This window comes from Schistocerca cancellata, chromosome 5, assembly GCF_023864275.1.
Source record: "Schistocerca cancellata isolate TAMUIC-IGC-003103 chromosome 5, iqSchCanc2.1, whole genome shotgun sequence".
Taxonomy (NCBI): Eukaryota; Metazoa; Arthropoda; class Insecta; order Orthoptera; family Acrididae; genus Schistocerca; species Schistocerca cancellata.
The window spans coordinates 779,031,323-779,056,968 of NC_064630.1; the positions used below are offsets into that span (position 1 = coordinate 779,031,323).

At 37.8% G+C, this 25,646-nt stretch overlaps 1 protein-coding gene across 2 annotated transcripts in view; it reads left to right on the forward strand.

Annotated features, from left to right (window-relative positions):
* The window catches only part of LOC126187917 (mitogen-activated protein kinase kinase kinase 13), a 496,875-nt gene extending 473,300 nt beyond the window's left edge, over positions 1 to 23,575 (forward strand). For both annotated transcript variants that reach the window (XM_049929273.1, XM_049929274.1), the window contains exons 8-12: positions 1,140 to 1,293; positions 8,907 to 9,083; positions 10,808 to 11,295; positions 21,069 to 21,282; positions 21,391 to 23,575. In XM_049929273.1, the coding sequence (XP_049785230.1) occupies positions 1,140 to 1,293; positions 8,907 to 9,083; positions 10,808 to 11,295; positions 21,069 to 21,282; positions 21,391 to 21,495 (1,138 nt within the window). In that variant the 3' untranslated portion in view covers positions 21,496 to 23,575. The remainder of the gene's footprint in view (positions 1 to 1,139; positions 1,294 to 8,906; positions 9,084 to 10,807; positions 11,296 to 21,068; positions 21,283 to 21,390) is intronic.
* The last annotated feature ends 2,071 nt before the right edge of the window (positions 23,576 to 25,646 follow it).

Sequence of the window (25,646 nt, forward strand, 5' to 3'; positions counted from 1 at the left end):
TTGGATGGAAAGAGAGTAGTTTTGTTGGGAAGGTGAAGAATGGAGCCACACTGTCAGTGCAGATAACATCACAAAGGCAGATATGCATGTAGTTTCTTACAGCATTATATTCCCTTTTCTTATTATATTAGTTTCTTTTTAAAGCTCACATTGGTATGGAAAGCTATTTTTACTCTCTCAAGTTGAGTGCCTGGTTGCTTCACCAGTTTATTTTTGTCTCAGAAAGTTCCACAGTGTGTGCCATAGAAAGAAAGGCTATGACATCAAATTTTTCGTAACTTTTGGAGTGAAATAGGTTATCAAATTCAATAAAATGGTAGATACTGTTGAATGTCTGCCTCTATCCTGCATCTGATACCAGTAGTTTCCTAAAGGTGTGTAGACATGAACATCTTGTTATGAAGGTCTTATTCTTCTCGTACAGCTTTTTTCAGTTACTTACGTATTTGCATTTCATTCATTCAATCAATTTTTCTTTATCTTATTAACACCTGAAAACAACCCCTGAACCCCGCCCCCCTCCCCCTCGCCGAGCATTTAGTATTATATTACTGTTTGTATAGTAATTTACAATTTCACTGAATACACACCTCCATTTTCCACTGAATGACGTGTATGTGAAAAGCAAGATTGGCCAGAAGCAAATAGTCTTTCGGTTTTACCTCTTTCCTTGTTTGTTGCTGCTTTCATTCTCAATTTTTGCCATTATTCATTAAGACAGTTTTCTAATGTCGGAAATTATCATAAAATGGTATAACCCGAAAAAACGAATTCTAAGTTGGAACAAGCAAATCTTCATACTTAATGAATGCAATAGTACAGACAACTCAATAAAAGTTCTAAATGCCAGCTCAGATGATGTATGCCACCAACAAGAGAAAGATGTGGTATGTCTGACAGTAGATTTAAGAATTAGTCTTTTTAATGGAATAAGAAATATGGCAATGTCATGTTGGAACTTCAGTAATGCATTACTATTAAGTTGGTGTTTAATTTTGCTTTTGAAATGCTGTGCTTTGAAAATAAATATTCAAAAAGTTAAAGTAGATAAAGCTGCTAAAGGCAATTTGATGTCATGTTGATGCCATATATTGGACAAATGACCAAGTTTTCACTAACTGAATATTTTATCTTTACAGGCGTGAGAAATATGTAAATGTAATGCAAGCAGGGATGAAAAATCAAAAGCAAAGTACAAAGAGACGAAATCCTCTTTGCAGTATGTCTACAACACCAACTTCGCCAGAGCAGCAAACAACAAGTCCTGAATCTCCTAGGAACTGGGCTGAGGGTGTAAGTTGCTTCTATAAGCTATCTCGATGCAGTGACCTGACACTTTACATATTTTGTTTTCATTCCAAGCATTTAGACCTTAATTTATTAAAAGCTGATTCTTGTAATTTACTTTTTTGTGGCTAAGGGGAAAAAGATATGGTGCCGGCCGGTGTGGCCGAGCGGTTCTAGACACTACAGTCTGGAACTGCGCGACCGCAGGTTCGAATCCTGCCTCGGGCATGGATGTGTGTGATGTCCTTAGGTTAGTTGGGTTTAAGTAGTTCTAAGTTCTAGGGGACTGATGACCTTAGAAGTTAAGTCCCATAGTGCTCAGAGCCATCTGAACCATTTGAAAAAGATATGGAGTAGTATTATGTGTACCAGCTGATATCGGGCCTAATTTTAATGGAAATAAATAAATAATTTTAATAGAAATATTGTGACAAATCAGTGCATCTTGTCTTCAGTTGAAAGTTCATAACACTGCTACGTATTTCTCACTCTGTCAACATTTTTTGACCTTTCTTCAATATTGCTTCTATTAGCAAGTGCAAGGTCACAGCTGACTCTGGTGCTTTCATCTTTCTGAAAGCCCAACTGATCATACTGCAACAGATCCTTGGCTGTTTTCCATTCTTCTGTATATCATTCTTGTCAGCAACTCGCGTGCATTAAGTGTTAGTTGATTGTGTGTTATTTGTTGCACTTATACATACTCATTATCTTCAGAATTGTGTAGATGATATTTATTTGAAAGTCTGATGGTGTGTTGCCAGTCTCATAGATTCTATGAACCATCTTAAACAGTAGTTTGTTTGCAACTTCTCCCAATGTTCTTAGAAATACCAATAGTATGTTATCTATCCCTTCTGCCTCATTTGATCTCATGTCTTCCAAAGCTCTTTTACATTCTGACTCTTAATACTGGATCCCCTATCTCTTTCATATCAATTCCAGTTTCTTCTTCTATCATGTCATAAGACAATCTCTCTGCCTTTAAGAGTTTCAATGTACTCTTTCCACCTATTCACTCTCCCCTCCGTGTTTCCTTGTGGAATTCCTATTGCACTCTTAATGTTGCCATCCTTCCTTTTTAATTTCATTCATGGTTGTTCTAGCTTCTCTGTATGCTGAATCAGTCCTTCCAACCATCATTTCTTTTTCGATTCTTCACATTTTTTCTGCAGCCATTTTCCCTTGTTTCCCTACATTTCCTACTTATTTCATTACTAAGTGACTTGTATTTATGTATTCTTAAATATTCCTGATCTTTAACCACCTCCATTAGGACCTTGCCTACTACAGCGGTGCGGGTCTCCCGCATCCTCCCCTACGCTCCTCGGAGTATAGGACCTCATCATCATCATTTTTGTATTTCCTTCTTTCATCAATAAATTGAAGTATTTCTTCTGTTACCCGAGGCTTCTTCACAGTTACCTTGCCTGTATCTATGTTTGTTTCCAGCATCTGTGATTAATCTTTTAGAGGTGTCCACACCTCTTCAGCTGAACTGTACTGTAGTATTCCATATCACAGTATCCACTTCCTTAAAGAATTTCAAATGCATCTCATCGTTCCTCACTACTTCTGTATTCCTTATTAGTTTTCTGGATGATTGTCTAAAATTTTAGTTTACTCTTTATTGTTACTAACTTGTGATCTTAGTCCTTAGCTGCTCTTGGGTTTGCCTTACAATCAAATATCTGAATTTTGTATCTGTGTCAGCTATGATATAATCCAGCTGGAATCTTCCCAATCTTCTCTCAAATATAATACCCCTATTGTGAGTCTTAGGCACAGTATTCACTATTAGTAACTGATTTTTTTTTTTTTTTTTTTTGCCAAGCTCATTTAGCCTTTTCCCAGTCTCATTCTACTGTGGGCCCATACTGTGGTTGCAAAGAACTACTGTGATCTATCTAAATGTGCCATGGGTAAGGATGAGGTGGAACTGCCCAGGATGTATCAACACACGATACTGAACACGCATTGCAAGTAACATTTTTCATTCAGTCAAAAAGAGAAAACAATAAGGAGATTACAGTTATCAGATAGGTGTGAGCATTTACACTCCGTGCTAAACAATAAACAAACAAATAGATGATTTTATACAGGATGCAAAAACTGGCGCACTGATATGAAATTTTAAATTTGTAAGTTTGGATTCCACTACTAGTGAGGTTAAACTAAGTCTGACACTAAGAAACACACAAACTGCTAATGATAATCTAGATCACTTGTGTGGACAGCACTTCCTAATAACGCCAGGTAATATCAGGTGACGTTTGATCACACCACTGATGTACCTAATTTAACCTTGAATTTAAGATAGTCTTGAACAGAACCCTCCTGTTGTGGCCATCCCTCTGCTCTACAAATGTTTTCACATACTAGCAGTGTTTAGTGGATAGCATTCACGTTAAGTCTACATATATACAAGTTCCTAACATTAACACTAGCAAGTTAAGTGAGGGGTAAGATTTATTCACGTTGGTACATGCGTGTGGAGCCGTTTTGGCTCTTCACCAATTTATAAAAGAACTACTGTGTATTTAATACCGCCAGAGCAGTTTAATGGACTCTGTTAATCAGATACTGCATGAATGTAAATCATCTAGTTCCTAGCAGACCTCAACAACTGTTTGCAATTACTCAGTGCCTCTTTGTTGTCTATCGTCAGCTCTCCAGAGGCAACACAGTGTGCCACAATGCTGCTATGCATTTCAAACCTGACTCACCCACTAGACCGTCTTTTCACTTGAACCTAACTAAACACGTGGCAAGCTGTTAAATATCTTATGGCATATCCTAACAAACTTTAATTCACAGCAAAATGCTTGCAGACACATCCACTGTGCTTATTTCCTGGTGTCTCGATGGGAAGTGCAGTTGAGAAGAATGTTTCCTGCCGCATGGGGCTTTTCTGGAAACACCCAGGCTTGTTAAAAGTGTTCATTGCTACAAGCACTCTGTGATGCTGTGTGCGCCGACTGACGTGTCATCTGCTGCAGTCCTAGCCTATCGGCTGTGGCATGCACAAAAATGCATTTGTGCATTGCCGCACTATGAAGCACATATTCTTCCATAACCCCTTTTTCTTTCCCTTCCCTTCCCTTCCCTTCCCTTCCCTTACAACCTCTTTCCAGTCACCCGTGATTATTAACATTGTTCAGTATCCTTGTACTCTTTCCTGTCTCTCACCTTCTGTTTGCGAAGTCAGCATATATAACTGAACTAGTGTTGTTGCTGATGGTGTGCTGTTGAATTTGATGGGAATAACCCTGTCACTGAAATGTTCACAGTAACACACTTTCTGTCCTACCTTCCTATTTTGAACAAATCCTACTATACCATCTTCTGCCGCTGTTGATATTATCCCATATTTGTCTGACTAGAAATCCTTATCTTCCTCCCATTTTACTTCACTGACCTCCACTATGCCTAGAATGAGCCTTTGCATTTCCCTTTGCAGATTTTTCTACTTTTCCTACCATGTTCAGACTTGTAACATTTCACACTCCAACTTCTAGAATGATATTCTTTCGTTGATTATTCCGTCTTCTTCTCATGGTCACCTCCCCACTGGTACTCCCTTCATGGGGATCTGATTGGGGGACTAATCTGGAATCTCTTGCCAATGGAAATATCATCATGACACTTCTTGAAATATAGGCCACATATCATATCTTCAATGCAGTGGTTTCCATTGCCTTCTGTATCTTCACACTGTTGATATTTGTTGTTTCTTCCAACTTCTTCCCATCCCAAGGGCAAGAGAATGCCATGAACCTCAGTCTGCTCCCGTGCCCTCTTTTACAAGACCTTTGGCAGAATGAGGGTGAATTCTTATACTAGAAGTCCTCAACTGCCATTGTTGATGGGTTTTTTTTATTCAAAATTTAAGCAGTGGCTAGGTTTTGGACGAGGACTTAGGACATTTTGATCACTAGTCAAAGACACAACTGCTATATCAAACAATGGAAACTCCAGGTAGGAATATCAACCACATAGTAAAAGATAGATTGCTGCTTACCATAAAGATGACATGTTAAGTTGCAGACAAGCACAATTAAGACATTTACACAAAGCTTTCAGCTACAGCCTTCATCAGTAAAAGAGAAACACGCACCATTCGTACACACAAGCAAGCACATCTCACGCACACATGACTGCCAACTCCAGCGTCTTAGGATCAACCTGCCAGAGTTAGTGGTTATGTGTGCGTGAGGTGTGCATGCTTGTCTGTATGAATGGTGTGTGTTTCTCTTTTGCTGATGAAGGCTGTGGCCAAAAGCTTTGTGTGTCTTTTAATTGTGCTTGTCTGTAAATTAACGTATCTGTACAATAAGTATCAAGCTTTCTTTTCCTACACTACTGCTAGACTTATTTATATAGTAAATTATTACATGTCGTGCAGCCTTTTTACAAACATTGTTACTTGCCATGTAGCTAACAGAATCCTTCAGTCCCTGAATCTAAATATTCACATAATTTGTAGAAAGAGTGGCTAATAAGGTATGATCTTAATTTTCTTTTTAATTGGTAGGGATCTCAGTTTTGTGCTTTGTTACACAGGAATTCGCTGAATATCTTAACATCAGAGGACATAAGTCAGTTCTGAATCCAGGACGAAGAAGCAAAGTCTACATGAAAATTATTGTGTGTCTTGTATTATTACTGTATACATCACATTTCAGTTGAAACTGATTTTTATTATTAACAACAATAACCATTAAGGGGGACATGTATCAGGAAGTAGTTGCAAAAATTTCAAGTCTTAAAAAGGTCTTTACATGATTTACAGTTGCCTACTTTACACAACATTCTTACTGCTCACTTCTGCTACGCGCGCGCGCGCGCGCGCGCGCGCGCGTGTACACACACACACACACACACACACACACACGTATATTCATTTACTTAAGCTTCACTGCCCCAGAAGACAATTCCAGAGGACAAAAAAAATGGCATAACACACTGAACTGAATTCTGATTAGATTCCTACTATGGACTCCATTTTAACTACTTATGTAGAGGGATGCCAAAGAATTTTTTACAGTGGTTTTCATAGAGTATGTGACTATTAATGTCTACTTCTCATGCTAACAGGTCATTATTGCTGGTTTGAAATTGCATAGTCTGAGTATTTCTCAGATTAAGATGTTAACTCATAGCTGTGAACCACGTGCGGGTGTCTTCAGCTATCATCTGAACTGTGTCTGTTAAGGCTGAGTTTGGGCCCTATGTGCTTCTGTCATCAGCAAACGTTACAGTTTTTTAAACAATGGAAGGTTTTTTTGTGTGGGTGAGAAATGAGTGGGCACAGTACTGATCCTTGTGACACTCCAAATGCTATGTTCCCCCATTCTGAGATTATTTTTGTGCCTAAGGTACAGTCTGTTAGTGTGAACCTGTGCTTTCTGTTACAGAGATAACATTTTGTCCATGCAAGACAGATGTGTTTAATACCATGACACTTTAGTTTGCTATGTAGAATTCTGTGATCCACACAATCTTGTTTAACCCTGCCAGCACATCAATTTGTGAGGTCTCATGTTGGTTTCTGGGTGGAGAATCCCCTAAAAAAGCCAAACTGATAGGTAGTTAACAAGTTCTGTTAAATAATGCATTGTTTTATGGTGGGCTACTTTATCAAACACTTTTGAAAAGACGAGGGAGATATAGGCCTGTAATTATAAATGGTTTGCTTATCTCCAGTTTTTAGATGGTTGTTACAACAGCAACTGTCAAGAAATGTGCATAGAGTCATTGATTGATTAGAAAGATAGCTTAACGACAATACTATCAAGTTGGCACAAGATTCTAATATTCTGCTAGAAACACGATCATAGCCATTAGAATTAGAACTTTTTAGTGACCTTATGAATTCTGCCATCTTCTTAGATATTGTAGTTTTGAAACTAATGTCTGTCAATGGTGCATGCAGTGTCTGCTCAAAAAAATCTAGTGAATACATATTTGGTTGTATGTTCTGGGTGCACTGCCTGCAGCCCCCGTGAGGAAGTAATCATTGAATTTAGTGACCAATAATTTGAAAGTGTTCCCGTTTCCACCAGAGCTCTTTTCTGGGGACTCAATTTCAGTGGAGTTAGTAGTTTTGTTTGTTTCTTATTTAATGATGTTCTGCATAATTTTTGCTTCTTCTGGAATGTTTCATTCTAAAGCATAGTATATGAGTTTTCCTTTTTTAATGACAGAGTGGAGGTTTCGGCTGTACTGGCAGTAACGGAATTTCATATCTTGTCTACTGCTTGTTTTCTGTATTATGCAGAGCTCTCTCTCCTCTTAGCGGAAGACACTTTAATCCCAGCAGTTATGCACCCCCTATCCTTGCTTCTGTTTAATCTTGCCAGTTAAATTTTCCTCTAACATGCTCTGATTTATGAATTTCTCCCTGGTTTTCATCCCATAACTTTTCTCTAAACATTCCGAGTGAGACATTGTCTATGATTCTGTGATATAATTTACGAACTGTACCTAACAGATCAGTAAATTTTATCGCTAGCATTTGACCATCATTGTCAGATAAACCATTGACTATTGGTTTTACAGCTAAATTATTGCAGGTTTCTAAGTGTAAAAAGAAATTATCAACAGCTGTTGCACTGTGTTTTTTAATCCCTGTAGACAGTTTTACTGTGGAAAGTAAAATTGACAACTCTATGTGATCTGAGTTGGTACTATCTGGCAAAACATTAGTTTGAAGGTCGTCACAAACAAGGATTTTCCAGATTAGTCTTCATAACCTTACTAAAACTGTTTTTAGTTTGTTTTTGGAGTTAAAAATACCCCTGCATGTGGTATGTAAACTGTCAGTACTACAGATTATATATTTTGTGGTCCACCATTGTGGTACAGCATTCAGAAAGCTGGTCAACATATCTGTTAACCTGAAGGGTCTGGTCTTAACTGCATTTTTCGTATATAGATCCACTCTCCTTTCTTTTTATTGACTCAACAGGAATATGACATTAGCTTGTATCCCTCAAGATGATTCTGTTCAGTTTCGGTGATTTCGATGTGATGTTCTGATAAGTGAAACAAGTAGTCTGCTGAAATTCCATTGATCTTTTCATTTTGTTGAATTGATATGGCAAGTTAATCTTTTTCATTTGTAAGGCTTCTATACTTTGATAGAAGACACTAAATGCATTTTCGTTAATGTCCTTGTATTTGTCCAAGCTGCAATTTTTTATTGTACTGGTAGCTGTTTCAACTGTAACTACATTTATTTGGTAGCCCTGTCTTCCAGGTGAATGTTTCCTAAAAAAGCAGAAATCACTAGGATAGGATGGACATTACCTTGGTTAAACCGGATGGTTCTAGTTTTTAGTTGTGCAAATATCCTCTTACAAGAACCATTCATATATGAAAAATACCATGTACATGTTATTGAGTGAGGGATGATACATTAGCTACACCCATGTGTGAATTTTCTTCTCTCTTGAATGATTTTCCAAGATCTGCATTAACACATTCCACAGAATGCTTCATCCAGGGCTTATAATTTCACTTAAATAGTGATGCGACTGTGACACTAGTGTGAGGATTATTCTCAGCAATGTGCTTGTGTCATTAACATTTGTATGGTTTTTTTTTTTTCCTTACAGAACCCTGTCATGGCAACTCTGGTGGTCAAAGGAGTATCACAAGCAAAATCGATTGTGAGCTGCGGAAGTCCCAGTGATAAGCAAGTACGACAGAGGAGGTACAGGCATAGGAGAGTTGGGTCTGGAAGTGGCAGCAGTTCAGCTCTTGCCAGGAGTAGTCCAGGACATGAGAGGAAGGTATGTTTATCTTACTGTTAGGTTGGATGAATTAGCTTTCTCATTCCCTGTTGAGATGATGACACAAAGCAGTGTGCCAACAGACAATGTGGTGAAATAGTAAAGCGTAGCATCAGATCTTAAGTGTAGAGTGGCTTATTAGTTCATATAATCATATTTAGAGAAGTAATGTGCATTTTATATAAGACAGTTATATACTTCCTCGTTCACCCAAGCTGAAAGTGGTGCCTTATAGCAGCCGATTGAAACATGTAATAGTGACTGAGATAGTGGAAGATGAACTATGGAAAGTTAGTTCTTTGAGCAATGGAAGCTGAAGCTGTAAAGATGAGAATGGCCAACACCAGAATATGAAGTTGTTTGATGTTTTTTCCCAGGAGATATATTTATTTACATGGCTATTGACTTGTATGTGAATATGAGATTCAATAATGTTTTGTATAAAATTATGATAGGGAATGTGAATAATGATTTCACACAGAACAAAATTACTGGCCACTACTTAGCTTCAAGGCAGAATGTTTAACATTGCTTTGTCCTCACTAAAGATGGTTCTGTCTCATTGTAAATGTGAGTGACTTGCCTTTCCTTTTTTGACCTTCCCCACATTCTCCCTCTCTCACCTCCAGGGAGTGAACTAAATGCTCTTAAAACCTAGATTAACGTCAAAACTTTTATTTTTCTGTTTGTATATTGGCAGTATTCACCATTTCAGCTACTGATTCGCCAGCATTTCTATCTTGTACTTATTTGTTTTCTCAGTTGAATTTTTCTTTGATACATACAAATAAGTATGCAGAGTATAGCACTAGCAGTTGTAGAGGTGGTGGAGTCTAGCAGCAGATCTTTGTGTGTGTGCGTGTGTGTGTGTGTGTGTGTGTGTGTGTGTGTGTGTGTGTGTGTGTGTGTGTGCGTGTGTGCGTGCGTGTGTGCGTGTGTGTGTATTTATTTTTTGTTATTTTAGAGCCCCATTAGAACCACAGAAGATTTTAATTTCTCATGATGTCATAAATTTTAATAAATAAAAACAAATTTTGGGATCATATTGTAATGTGTAAATGAACTGAATTGTGTGAGGAATTTTAAATTATTAAATATTTCTTCTTGGGAAAAATATATTAAAAACAAAGATTCCGTGACTTACCAAACGGGAAAGCGCTGGTAGATTAGGCACAATAAAAAAAAACACACAAACACACACACAAAATTTCAAGCTTTCGCAACCCACGGTTGCTTCGTCAGGAAAGAGGGAAGGAGAGGGAAAGATGAAAGGATGTGGGTTTTAAGGGAGAGGGTAAGGAGTCATTCCAATCCTGGGAGCGGAAAGACTTACCTTAGGGGGAAAAAAGGACAGGTATACGCGCGCGCGCCCAAACACAAACACACACACACACACACACATGTGTATACCTGTCCTTTTTTCCCCATAAGGTAAGTCTTTCCGCTCCCGGGATTGGAATGACTCCTTACCCTCTCCCTTAAAACCCACATCCTTTCATCTTTCACCTTTCACCTTTCCCTCTCCTTCCCTCTTTCCTGATGAAGCAACCGTGGGTTGCGAAAACTCGAAATTTTGTGTGTGTGTTTTTTTGTTTTTTTATTGTGCCTATCTACCAGTACTTTCCCGTTTGGTATGTCATGGAATCTTTGTTTTTAATATATTTTTCCCATGTGGAATTTTTCTTTCTATTTTATTTATATCATAAATATTTCTTCTGTTATAGTTGGGGTCGCAAACTGAGCATCGCCTGGTTGACAGTGAAACACAGACTGATATACTCATGGATGTCAGTGAGACAGAAACGAGTCCTAGTGCGTGTCTGGCTAATCGAAAAATGGCAACGATGACAGAGATGCCGAAGGACTCGGAGTTAAGACTTCCCGCCTTGGATTCTACAGAAGAGCGTTGTCCTTCTCCGGGTGCAGAAAGTCTCAATGGAAACAGCTGTAGGCAACCTTGTTCAAGCCCAGAGCCTAACAGCAACATTCGTTTGACTACCTGCAGTGACGATGACCACCTAGATACACTTGACCGCAAAGTGAGTGAAATTGTCAGTCGAAACCGTGTGCCATCCCCCACTAATGGGAACTCTGAGAGTGTGTTAGTAGGGAGGCAGTATAGCTCAGAAACACTGGACTCTCAGGACCAGAGCTGGTCAGAAGAGGAAGGAGACACCCTGGATGGTTACAACTACAGCCTGCGGCGACGGAGGTGAGTTCACTGATGCTTAAAGTCTGATTGAAACTAGTTGTCACTTAATGTTTAAACTCCAAAGTTGCAGCATTGTTGTGTCCAATACAGTCTGCAGGCAGCCACCACAGCGCATTGCTCTCTCCAACAATAGAAAATTGCTTTTGAGCAAAATGTGAAAAGATCAAATTAAAAATCTCTAATTCACATACAATGTAGGCCTCTATAGTGTCTGTCAGAAAAATGCAAAAAAATCAAATAAAAAAAAATTTTTGAGTTCACATACAATGTAAGCCTCTGTAGCGTCTCTCAGCAAGTCAAAAATCTATTCTTAATTGTAATTATAGGGAAAGAGTTGCACTGACTTTTCTGAAAACATATTAAATTTTCCCAGTGTCAGACTTACCATGTCATAGCTCAAAAACTAATGCTCTTACAGCAATACTGTTTCTTTTGTTTACTACTAAAATGTCTCACTCAGCAATGAATCTCTCAAAATTTTCATATTGCATTGTGTTTCCTATACGCATGCTTCTGAAAACAGCATTTTTATGCAGTTGTATTGGTATTTAACTCATAATAAATATGAAGTTTAAAGTTCCTATCTTGTACAGAAATAACAAAAATTCTGAAATTTACAGATAGTATTGCTCTCAGTGGTATGTCTATATACGAAAATATATTTTCTTAATTTTAATTAGGGCTGGTGTTATGTTGATTATTGAAACAAGGGAAATTTTCACATCTGGAAAAGTTTCCTTCTTATCACTGCAAATCTCAAAAACTACTATACACATGGAAATAATGTCTTGATTTCTATACAAAATGAAATAATGGAGTCTAAATTACAATAAGAAGATGATGAGTAGTGGCTGAACAATATTCATTAGTCTAACAACAGGAAAGAGAAATTGATTGTATAAAGTCACAAACACTAGTTCATTAGAGTAAACTAACGCTATGTACTTGTGCTAATGAGGCAGTAGGAAGACGTTGCTCAATGCAATGTCAGTGGTACCATCGATATCACTGCTCCTAGTGACAGATATTATCAAATCTTTGGCACGCTGTTGTAACACAGCTTCATTATTCCATGCTTCCTGTATCACTCCTTTCATATGAACCACTACCTTTTGCCAATCTTCTGGTGTCACTTTTTTCAACTGCCTCCTTCAAAATCCATTCCACTTCTGTCAACATAAATTTTTTATATTCTGCAACAATATGACATTTAACCCATAGCCCAAACCAGTTCTGTAGTGTTGAAGTGGCAACAGTAGGGAGGCAGTCTGAGCACTTTATGCCCATATTTTTTTGCCATTTCATCCACAGTGTAAACTGGGTTCTTTGACGTGTGTTCTAATAATTATGCCTGTGTCAAGTTGCTGTCAAGCTCTATCTTATGTTTCTCTAATCAGCAAACAATGTCGTCTTCCTTTGTTGCCACCTTGCCTTGTATAACAGAATGATATGGAGCGTTATCCATCACGGTTATAAAGTTTTTCATTATGTTTTGAGCTATAATGTCTTCAAACCATTTCACAAAAGTATTGTACTTCATCTCTTCATGCCATTCAGAGATCTTGTTTGAAGGGATTAACAACAAACAATGAAACCTTTTGAAATTCCAGCATATGCTACAATTAATTATTTGCCTTTACTGATTGGTGCTGCCATTCTACTGCTGCTGGTATCATCTGCCCCGGTTTCTTGCAAACTGTGTCTTGCAGTCACCCACATTTCATCAAGCTAAATGATATCATCAAAATTTGTCCCTACTAATTCTCTAAGAAAGCAGCATTGCTAGACTGCAATATTTGGTGTTCCATTAATAATTTGCAGCCACAAATGTATTTATAGTGGAATTGTAACTTTTCATGACTTATAACAAGGAAAGTTCACTACCCTATCCACTGCTTCAAAGATAACATACAGCTTTTTGAGTGTCACATAATCCTTCCTTGAATAATACAAACATATCTGATGAAGAATCCATCTTCCTAAAAGGAGTCAAGATTTGTGGCCCTCCTCTCGAATTGCCTATTCTTCCCACGTGTCTCCAGTTTAGATGAATCACCTGATTCTTCTTTCACAAATTTCTCCTTGCAGATTCTTATCACTAATTGTTATCTACTTTGTAGAGCAGCTGCATTTCTCTCCACCACTTTATCCAAAGGAAGTAGAGGTGCTCCTGCATCTCTCTCTCTCTCTCTCTCTCTCTCTCTCTCTCTCATAAAATACTCCCGCGTGGATCACACAAATGGCTGAGTATAATCACATTTGTTGAAAGTTTCCTAGGAATGTGCAGCCAAGGTCTGTCCCTCTTTCGCCTGCTTTCATTATACATTGTAAGGCACGTGAAGCTGAAAGTTGCCCAAACCTCTCACTATGACTACTTGGTGGGGACTGGCTGGCACAGTGCTTCAGGCTTGGGCAGTGCAGTGCAGCAGAAGTTGCAACACAGTCGGAGCCAATAGTGCCAGGCTTCCATTGGTATATTGGCGGTGGGAACTACGCAGCGTGCTACCTGCCAAGTGATAACTAGTTAAAATCAGACTATAAGTGCTGACCAGAGTGTAGTTTGTTTTTATTTTTATTTTCGCATTGGTCTCTTACTATTTACCAACATAATTTGTTGAATTTCAAAAAGTGTGTGTTGGTTTCAGTTGATAAACAGGAACAATAGAAAAATTACAGATTATATTAATAACATTTATGTCATATGTATATAAAAGTAGTTTTATTGGACCTGTATGTAATTCAGTGTGAAAGTTGTCAGGTTACACCTGCATTTCAGTAACTCACCATTGCCTGGTGAAGCAGTTGTCAGAGCAAAATTATACTGCTAATAAATAGGCTTACATTTAAAACCGAATACGAAACAAACCACAGCAGTCCCGATCAATCAACTAATTAATTAAATGTGTTATTTTAGAAAAGTTTTCTTCACTGTTTAGAATTATTTCATCTATGCTATTACATTTTAACCACATAGTCGAAACAAGCTGATGCATGAAAACTTTGGCAGACTGACTAAAAATATCCATACAGTCAACACATGATGTATAAGGTCCCTTACGTCATCAGACCATATTGGAGCACCACAAGCAGTACTGAGAACTCTGATATATGTGTTAATTTAGTAAAATCAATTTTACATACAAAGTAAAACTGATGTTAACACTTTTTGTGGCTATTGTGCTGTTCTGTGGACTGAATCAAATTGTTTTCTAACTATTAGCATTATTTTATGTCTCCAATATCCTCCACTCCTCATTTGCCACCCTTTCAACCTCTGAGACCCCACATATCACAGGATGAAAATTCATTTTCTTTAATCTTCATGAATTTGGAACAATTTCACGATTTTACTGAAACAATCTGATGTCTTTTATTGTGAAGAAGAAGAGGAGAATGGTGGTGGTGGTGGGTGGTGGTGGTGAGAGAGAGAGAGAGAGAGAGAGAGAGAGAGAGAGAGAGAGAGAGATTGTAAAACAATTGTTAGGATTTTCGTGAACACTTGTTGACAAACTGCCTGTCGACTTCTGTCTCAGGCTCTTTGGCCAACATTTGATGATATTTATGATGTTTTGCCAGCGCGAGTGGTTGGAACTGTCAAAGCTTTACACTCCATTGCTGGCGGTGGACTGGATCCAAGCTCATAGCTGCAGACTATATGTACCTGGTGCACCAATGTCCAAGGGCTTCTCAGTGGTCATTTCCAGTGCAGTTGTCCTCTTGCTACCTGCAACAGTCATTCGCTGCAGCTCGGGAATCCAGGATCAGTTTACCTTGATACTTTCATAATTCTTTTTGAAGCTATTCTCGTGTTTGTGTATCTTTCTCATTCCAACAGAAACTTTTCCACGTGTGCATGGTATGCAATATATGCCTGGCATTGCAAGTGGGTCCCTTTTCTCCTTTGCTGATCTGAGACTCAACTTTGATCTTCTTTGTCAGTTTGTAAATTGTGCAATATACAGCTGATTCTGTCCATCACTCTGCATATGTATGGCAGAAAAGCCGTACCCGACATTTCTTTTTCCAATGTTTCACTTTGCCGAGTGTTTGAGTCTGTCATACTTCTAATATAATTTGAGTACCCAGTGCTCCTTAGAACACTTTGCAGATGTTTCATTTCACATCTGAGGTGCTGCAGATCAAATATTCATCTCGCTCACTTTATGAGTGTATTAATCGTGCCTCTTTTCTGGCTCAACTGGTGATTTGACAATTTGTGCAGATATTGATATGTGTAAGTTTTTGATACGCATCATGTCCCAGGTTTTCACCATCCCTTGTGACCAGCACATGTAGAAATAGTAATTGTTTGTCCTTTTCTATTTCCATGGTGAATTTTATGTTGGCATGGAGGCTGTTCAGGTGTCTTAGAAAGTCACCTAGCTGTTCCTCACCATAGCTCCCCACAGTGAAGGTATCACACAGTGAAGGTATCATCGCATATCTTTACAACACCTTAGGTTTACAAGGTGCCAAGTCCAGTGCCTTTGCTTCAAAATGTTCCATGAAGACATTGGCCACCATTGGACTAAGAGGACTACCCATGGTGACCCCTTCTGGCTGTTCATAGAAGTTGCCATTTCACATACATTAACTCATGGTGAGACATGCATGAAAGAGGTTGGTGGTGTTTTGCTTCTCAGTGAAATGTGCTTAGTCTTTTATGTGTGTGTCAGTCTTCCCCATGTGCGGCTGGAGCAGAGAGGCCAAGTGTTTTGCCATTTTACTTGTCGGTGAGCCAGGAGCGCTATCAGACCTAGTAGAACATTATTCTTATCGATCATTGGTAATCCATACAGCCAACTGGTATGGCTTCTGTGCTGCACAGGTTCCTCTGTATATCTGCCAACAGAGAAGACGCCTAGGTTAACTAATTCGTATTCCATGTGATATGCTGCATCGGGTCTGTGCTTTGTTTTCAGTACACCGTCGGTTCTAATAGGTCCCAGATCTTCTGCTCTTTATCTTTGGTCTTCATTATGGCGGTTGCATTCCCCTTATCAGTAGCCAGTACAATATACTCTTGTTAGTGTTAAGAGTCTTGATAGCCTAGCTTCTCTGCTACAGCTGCATGTGGGAAGACTGGCACATACATAAAGGACTCATGTCATTTCATTGAGGAGCTGAAGAAACTAGAACTTGCACCAAACTACATCCTCATCAACTTTGATATTGTTTCTTTGTTTATGAAAGTGCCAGTCAGTGACTCTGGAGCATATCGGTTCCATTTTCCCCACAAAACATCACCAAGCTGTCTAGTGCATGCCTCACCACAAGCTGTGTCACGGGAATGACAACTTGTATGAACAGCTGGAAGGTGTCGCCATGGGTAGTCTTCTCAGTCCAATGGTGGCCAACATCTTCATGGAACATTTCGAAGCACAGGCACTGGACTTGGCATCTTGTAAACTTCCAAGGTAAGGTACAGATGTGTCAATGATACTTCTTTTGTGTGGAGACATGGAAAGGAGCAGCTCAGTGACTTCTAAGACACTTCAACAGCCTCCATAACAACATAAAATTTACCATGGAAGTAGAAAAGGACAAAGAAGTAACATTTCTACATGTGCTGATTACAAGAGATGGTGAAAACCTGCAACACTGTATTGAAAACTTATACACATGAATCGATAGCTGCACAAATTGTCATATCATCACCTGAGCTAAAAAAGAGACATGATTAATACACTCATAAAGCGAGCAAGATGAATATGTGACCCACAGCATCTCAGATGCAGAATGCAACGCCTGCAAAGTATTCTGAGGTGCAATGGGTACTCCACAAATTATATTAGAAATACAACAGAGTCAAACGCTCGGTGAAGTGACACGTCGGAAAAAGAAATGTTGGGCATGGTCTTTGTGCTATACATTCCCAGAGTGATGGACAGAATCAGCCATATATATTGCAAACACAGTTAAAGACTATTTACAAACCAACAAAGAAGATCAAAGTGTGTCTCAGATTGGCAAAGGAGAAAAAGGACCCATTTGAAATGTTGGGAATATATTGCATACCATGCACATGTGGAAAAGTTTATGTTGGAATGACTGGACAATCAATCAACATCAGGATCACAGACATAAGCAACATTGAAGTAGAGAAATTGGCCGTGGCAGAGCATGCGCTGTGTGAGGCTGACCACATAGTAAAATTTGCCAACGCAGAAGTTCTGGCTAGAGAAGATATATCACATCTGCTTGTATAGAGAAGCTATAGATATACACAAACATGAGAATAGCTTCAAGAAAAAATAAGAAAGCATGAAGGTAAAAGGCTCCTGGATTCCTGTGCTGCAGCAAACGACCGTTGCTAGTAGCAAGAGGAGGACCACATCAGAAATGACCGAGGAGAAGCCTTGGATCTTGGCGCATCAGGTACTTATAGTCTATGGCTGCGAGCTCGGCTCCAGTCCACGGCCAGCAATGGAGGGTGAAGCTTTGAGAATTCCAGCCAATCATGCTGGTGAAACGTCAGAAAAGTCATGGCACAAATATCGGCCGAAGAATCTGAGAGAGAAACAAGCAGGCAGTTTGTCGGGGGGAGGGGGGAGGGGGGGGGGAGAGGGGAGGGAAAGAGAGAGAGAGAGAGAGAGAGAGAGAGAGAGAGAGAGAGAGAGAGAGAGAGAGACTGTACATTTGAACATTATGATTGATTCCTTTGATTCAACAACAATAGGTTGCTTATATCTGATACAGAATTCATGGTCCTTACTAAATAGCATCTTTTGCTCAAAATGAGTAGTCTCCATGACAGTCTGAAAAATTATCCTCACTTGTGACCTGTTGTCATTGTAACATAGGTCTTAATCAATCGTACATCCATTTCTTTCTCAAATTAACTACTGTTTTTCTTTTGGGTCCATACTTTTAAGTTAGTTGATCCAACCATCAATGCAGATCTCTTGCAGTACCTATTCCAATTAGAATCAGTGTCATCTTCACATTCCTCATCTTGTTCCTCCTCTTTTTCTTAACTACAGTAGTTAGTAAGAAATTAGTCATTAAGATGTTTACGAGTTTTCAAGTTTGTAGCCAAGCCATAATATTTTCTTTCTTGATATTTCAACGAGTTCCCTAGTTGTCTAAGTTAGTTGTTAAACATAGTTTTGTTTGTCCACTGTTTGGATTCCAAACTAAACTGTGAATAGTATATGCTGGGAGCAGCCTAACAATTGTTTTCTGGTGCCATTAAATGATAAAACTGCCATCACATATTCAAATCCAGTAGAAAGGCTATGCTGAAATGCAGCACAATTTAAGTAAGAAAAATACTGCAGACACTTCACTTCACTAAAAGGATTGACACTCTTTTGATGTGATTTAATGTTTCTAAAAAGAAGTATGAAGCACTCTGTTGCTCTCACTTTAAACAGTTCTTAAGCTGCTTGTGGATCAACTTTATCAGATATTATCCATATTTATTTTCTATTAAACTGGTGAAGATATGTAAATAAAAGGTCTGTCAATTATTAGTATACAACTGCACTCTGTGTCTTGTCAATTTGAACAATGTGAAGAACCATTACATAGTGGCTGTTGTCAGGTTGAGTAATCCAGTTAAAAAAATGTGCAAGTTGTGAACAGAATTAATTACAATATTTGATATCACATTGAGAAATTGAATTTGTTCACATCCATTGGATTTTTCAATGTTTACAGAAGACAAGGCCACTAGGGAGGGAGAAGTAGGAAGCTCACAAAAATTATTTACATCAGATTACTTTTAATGGAATAGTCACATATTGTGTAATCAACAGAAAACTGAGAAATTACAACAACAAATTGATTCAACACTCAGAGACAAACAGAATTAATCAAATTCTGTGACAGATACAATGGGAAGTGATAAAACTGGAAAGTATTTCCTATGACATCTGAGTCACAGATAAATCCTTTGGTTAGTGTGGAGACAGTCCACAGCCAGCCAGTTTTATTCAGCTTCAAAAATGACTTATTAAGGATTGTTTTAAGAATGCCATTCGGGCTCATCCTCTCACATTGTTTCCTTGTATTACTCCTTCTAGAATGATTGCAATGAATTGGTTGCGAAACTTCCTGACAAATTGAAAGTGTGCGGCAAGCCAAGACTTGACCCTGGGACGTTCATCTTTCATAGGCTCCTGCCCTTCCAACTGAACTATCCAAGTATAACTTGTAAACTTTGCATTTTCACCTTCCAGACTTCACACAAGTTCCTCTGCCAGAATACTCAACTATCATGGAAAGGAAAGGTCTCAAATTCAAGACATTGTCCGGCACACACTTTTAATCTGCAAGATAGTTTCATATCTGCACACACTCTGCTGTATAGTGAAAATTTCTTCTGTATTATTATGTGACCTATCCACTTGTATTGTCTTCTGTAGGTTATTTTCGTTAATGTTGTTCCCTCAGCAATTCTTTGAAAGGTTGATGGGTCTACCTGACCATTTTATCTTTAATACTCTCTTCAACTACATACTTCAAACATATCAAGAGATTTCGTTTAGTTTTTGTTTATAATCGACATCATGTGCTATACTCCAGATGCAACTGTTAGTGTTTTTTCCTCTGCAGTGATAAGTGGACTTATTTGGATTACTTCTGAAGTCAAACACAAAGTCCAAAATACTCAATGTAGTGGGTTTTTGGAGGTAGGGTTGAAAACTATAAACAAAATTGCAAAAGACTGACAATGCTTACAAATTATTTGTAGGGAAATACCTTTATTAAATTGCTAACCAACTGCTGAGTGCAATTAAATTTGCGTTTCATTTCAACACAAAACAACTGATCCCAAAGATTCCACATAAAGTAACTGTCAGTGAATAGGAAGATGAATAATGATTAATCACATTCTTGTAGCAACCTCACAATTAGAAAGGGAAGGAATACAGTCTAGATAGCAGAGTTTATCTTTATGCAGAATTGGAGAATAAACATAATTTTCCCATAACATAGACAAATAGCTTGTTATAAAAAATTGGAATTACCGATTGATTTTCCAGATGGAACAATTGGTCATGTCTGGCCAGGAGTATCACAAAATTAGTCAGATAGTTCATAGGAAAACTTATGAACTGTCAATAAGTACTGCTTATGAAGTTAACACGTGTTTCCAGAATGAATTTTCGCTCTGGAGTGGAGTGTGAACTGATTGGAACTTCCTGGCAGATTAGAACTATAACCCAGAAACTCTGTCTTTTGGGGGGCAAATGAAGTTTGGGAGATAGGAGGCAGGCATTGGTGGAAGTGAAGCCCTGAGGGCGGGTTTGGGTTGTTCCAAGATAGCTCAGTCAGTAAAGCACTTGACTGTGAAAGGTAAAGATTCTGGGTTTAAATAATGATGCGTCACACAGTTTTAATCTTCTAGGCAGTTTGATATCAATGTATGTTGATTTTTACTTGTATAAATTTAACACGGTTTTTATTATGAAAGTGGCTTGGATACGTTAGGCATCAGTAGGTTCTCGATAGTGTGAATGTTACATGTGGAGTGTGAATTTAAACTATGATGATGTATTCGCAACAACAAATGCAACATTTTTGCAAGGGTGGACATAATGTCTGTGATAAAATGCATCAACTGTTGGAAAGTTATACGTTATCTTTTATTTTATATATTAAATCAGAACTACTCGTATGACTCAATAATCAGCTATAGCTACGACTGTCTTTATCAGTAGTAAAATGCAAAGACATCAGATATATAATTCACAGCTATGTATTTAAAATGAATGTAAGCTATGTACATATTCATATTGGCAATGAACTATTTTTGTGTTATACAGCATTGCTCGGAGACCTATTGCACCAGGTGTGAGGTCCCGCAGATACAAGCAAGCAGTGGTTGCTGCAACACTCAGCAATTTGTCAGACGAGGAAAATACTTCTGAATACAGCCACCCACCTTCTAGCCAGTGCTCCACCCTGGAGAGCAACCCAGACCTTTTAAAGTCCATTACGAATTTAGGCAACAAACGAGCACATAGTGACTCCCAAGATGTAAGTAAAGATGACTGTAGTTATCATAAAGATGATTCATTGAATATGATGATTAAATGAAGCAGAGAAAAAGTATAATAGTGCTTAAAATCATTTCTTGGTTTACAGGGAGTAACATCACCTGGCAGTTCCGATTCCGAATCGGATGACGTAAGTGATATGACTATTGGAACACAGCTAGCGAACTCGCCGAAGATAGAGACAATTGTCTGATGGCAGGAATATTCGACATACTCCTTTCCACTGAACTTGATTCCTTTTATAATTAAGTTAAGGTTGTTTTTAGTAACATATGACGTTTTAAAATTTATATATAATGTACAATCATTATATACGGAATGTGATGAAGTTTAAGAGGTATGTCGTGACAATTTTGTTAATTATAAGGCAACATTCCAGAATTTTTACATTAAGAATCAATTTAGTTTTGGCTACAATTAGTTACATTTTCAGGCCACTTTATTTTCTGCAAATTATTTTTTTGATATAGAGAGCAGAGTGTAAGTCACATAGCAGAAAAATGAAGTCACATCACAACAATAGGTTTAGCATGTGCTAGTGTTCACTGTTGACAATAGAGAATGATCTCACATTAAATGTTCATCACATTCCTTCTAGCTATCCATGTTTTAATGGTATTTGCATCATGATGGATGCAGCTGAGATATTAATAATTTTATTTATGTTGTCGTTGCATGTAGACGTATTTTATTGGGCATCAAGCAGGTTCAGTAAAATTAGTCAAATATTTTACATTCCATATCAGAAGCAGTATTATTTTTACATGTTATTGAAATTTGCTTTGAGTGATAAAGATTGTAAAACATGGATATATTAATGTCTGAATTGTGGTTTAAAGACTGAATCTCAGGGACAGGAGTTTGACAGACAGACATCACAAAAATAAGTTCACATTCACTGCCACTCAATGACTTATGCATATGTACAAAGTTATTTAATTACATATATTTCTCAAAGTAATTTGTGTAGATGCATGCTATCAATATTATAATGTTTATGCTGTACAGGTCGAATAATGACATATTGTCACACACTGTAGATCATTTTGTTGTTACTATACTTATAGCCATCAGATCCTCCCAAGTAGTTTCTTACAGCAAGGTATTTTATTTAAGAAGAAAAGAGAGACTTTAGCATAACTATGCTACTGGTTATTGACTGTACATAAGCAGCACATCTCATTCAGAATTCATGTACTGTGTATTTTATAATGCCTCTAAATCTATTAGTGATTCACTGTGACTGGCCTGAATTATGATGAGTGTCTGTAAGCTTCTGTCATGAATGAAGTGTATTAACACTTCAAAAATGTTGCTCTTCTTAGTTTATAATTTGTGTGTGTGTGTGTGTGTGTGTGTGTGTGTGTGTGTATAGAATGGCAAAGAATACTTTTTCTCCATTCCTACAGTAAATTAATTTTAGAGAATAGTATTGATTATCATTTCTTTTCTCAGTGCACCTTGCATGAAATTGAGATTCCTAAGCATGACTGTCAGACACTCAATATTACCATGACATTCTTGTGTGGTTGTGTAATTTTTAGATTTTTGCTGTTCAATATTTATTTTTTTAAGTCTGTGTAAGATATTATTAAGTAAGTTTTTTTTGTTACTCTGAGACTAGCGAGATGATGCAATATGTTCATTATAGAAAGAAAAATGTAGATGATATTAATATTAGCACAGATTCTTTACTTCAGATACAGTGGAAGAGTACATTCAGAGTTCCCCATTTAATTCTCACATTCAGTGTAAAGAGAAGAGTATATTTGTGTACCTCACTTAGATTGCGGAGCCCATTAGCTGCTTCTACACAGTCTCTGTATATAATTATGATGATGTAAATTAGATATTCCAGTAAGCTATATATAAATATATAAACGGAGGCTGTGGAGCACTTTAAAGTACTGAATAAAATATTTCATTCCAAAAGTACAAGATTCTGTAATGTTTAACCTATTTAATGAAATATGTTAAAAATGTCTAAAATAAAGTGTCTGCCTGAGAGAAGTTTTTGATTTTATAAATGACTTTTCTGTTAGCTGCTCTGATGAAATATGTTAAATTGGTTCCACACTATTTACACCTGTAAATGTTACCTACATTCATCATGTTGTGTGTTAATTTCAAAGTATGGCTGCTGTACACATGGAAATAGATGATCATCATCTCCTTTAAAATGCAATGTTCAGTGATGCACAGAAGTTTGCAGCACAGTCAAAATGACCAGTTAATAATTGTTACTCGAAGTTAAAATTTGTCTTTAAAAAAATGTCAATGGAAATGTAATGTTTTATTCTTATTAACTAAAAGAATATGTCACTACTTAACATGACCTATATTCAGAGAACTGTTTTGCCTCAATTCCTCCTTTTTAATATTATGTAACATAATGATCTACAGCAGCAGTGTGTTTAAATATGAACACATATTGAAACAAATTTCTTTTCTAACACAAAGAATGCAGACATGTAGGTGTAAATGAAATAATTCCACATACAGTTGAGGTGCTGAGCAGTAGATGATCAAGTAAATAGGATCAAAATTGTTAGTAAGCATTCGAATAGTGTCCTTCCTCAGAATGAAAGCAGGCTATTCATCGTAACTCATATTCGTTTTGCAAAACGAAAGAACCACTGTATGTGCTTCACTGAGTTGAAGATTAAATTTTTATAATACTTATGTGCAGTTGCACTTAGCAATAACTGCATTTTTCCCAGTTTGTGAGCATTTTTGCATTGCCATGTCAGATTTTGTCATTTTTAGGTAGAGTAGGCAGTAAGGTTTTGTGCAAGAAGAATTAAGTGAGATTAGGAAGTTAACATGAGCTCAAAACCTGTGTGTTGATGTTAGGATATATGTAATCCCCAATTCTGCATACACAGGGCAGATACCATGAAGTTTATGCACTTCTGAAAAATGAAAAATCAGACCCTAAAGCAAAAGTCCGATATGAACAAAGCTTTACGCACTTGTTATACATATTGGAATGTTTTATATGATTGCACTAGTACAGCTGTGCCTTGGAAAATAATTTCAGTGTTTTCCATAGCCACATTTAGTTTTGGTGCTCTCCTTACTATGATACGTAAAGGTGTCAAAAGTCATCTCTGGACATAATCTTCAACACTACATCATGGTGCAGTCGGTTAAGGTGTGATGCTGCTGATCCAGACTGTCCATCAGATTTCACTCATCCTCTGCAGGGAAAAGTCTGATAATAGTGTTACAAAAGGGCTGATAAATGTTTTGAAAGAACATTGTGCATTGCAAGAGGTATATACACAGGCATTATCCTGCTAGAAGAGTCCACTTCCCTCAGAGTCTAGGAATGGCAGTAGAGAGGATCCGAAGGTATCCTACGCTCTGAGTGTTTCATAAATAAATATGTGGACAGTCATTTTACACTTTACTGTGGTGATGAGGACAAAGGAAAGCTATCCTTCTTAGATGTTCTAGTTGAGTGGAAGTTAGATGGTCACCTTGGCCATTCAGTGTATCATAAGGCAGCCCACAAGAACTGATACCTGAACGGGCAAAATTTCCATCATCCTGTCAAATAGAGAGCTGTACTGATCTGTGTGTGTGTGTGTGTGTGTGTGTGTGTGTGTGTGTGTGTGTGTGTGTGTGTGTGGACGGGCGTGAGTGCGCGCGCCTGTGTGCATGTCATCTATTTTCGACAAAGGCCTTGCTGGCCAAAATCTTACTTGTGACAGTCTTTTGGTTGTGCCTATCTGCAGCTCAGCATCTCTGCTATATGGTGAGTAGCAACTTTCCTTCCATAATATTGTTACATCCCATCCCGGATTTTCCATTGTGTGAAAAAAGTCTTAAACAGACATGGGATTTAAACCATCTTTCAGTTGCCCGAGAGATGATGTGCCATGTGAAGGGCAGTCATGGCCTCAGAGTCCCAGATGTTTACAACTTATCATGTTAAGGGGGCATAAGTTAGGTGAGAAAGTCTATTCAAACTGTTTCATAGTGCTGTACCAAACTTCAGTGGCACATCAAGTACAGAAATCTAGAAAATCTCCTTTTGCTGAACAAAGATGTGCGAGCAAGCACAAGATCTTGTTTGACCAGACACAGAATGGAAATTGTAATGTGTGTCAACAAAGTGAATAAAAATATGTGCTACGTCCTCAGAATTTCGAAAGAGAATGGTGGGTATTGTAAAGAATTGGGTTTTTACGGGGAATGGGGTAAACTGTACACTACAATGTACAGGTTACATTCAATGAAGTGCCTGATTGTGACCCACATCTAATTGGAAACTTATATTGTGTTCACTTTGGCCTACACAAGAGCCACTGGGCATACACAAAGAATAGAAGATGTAAA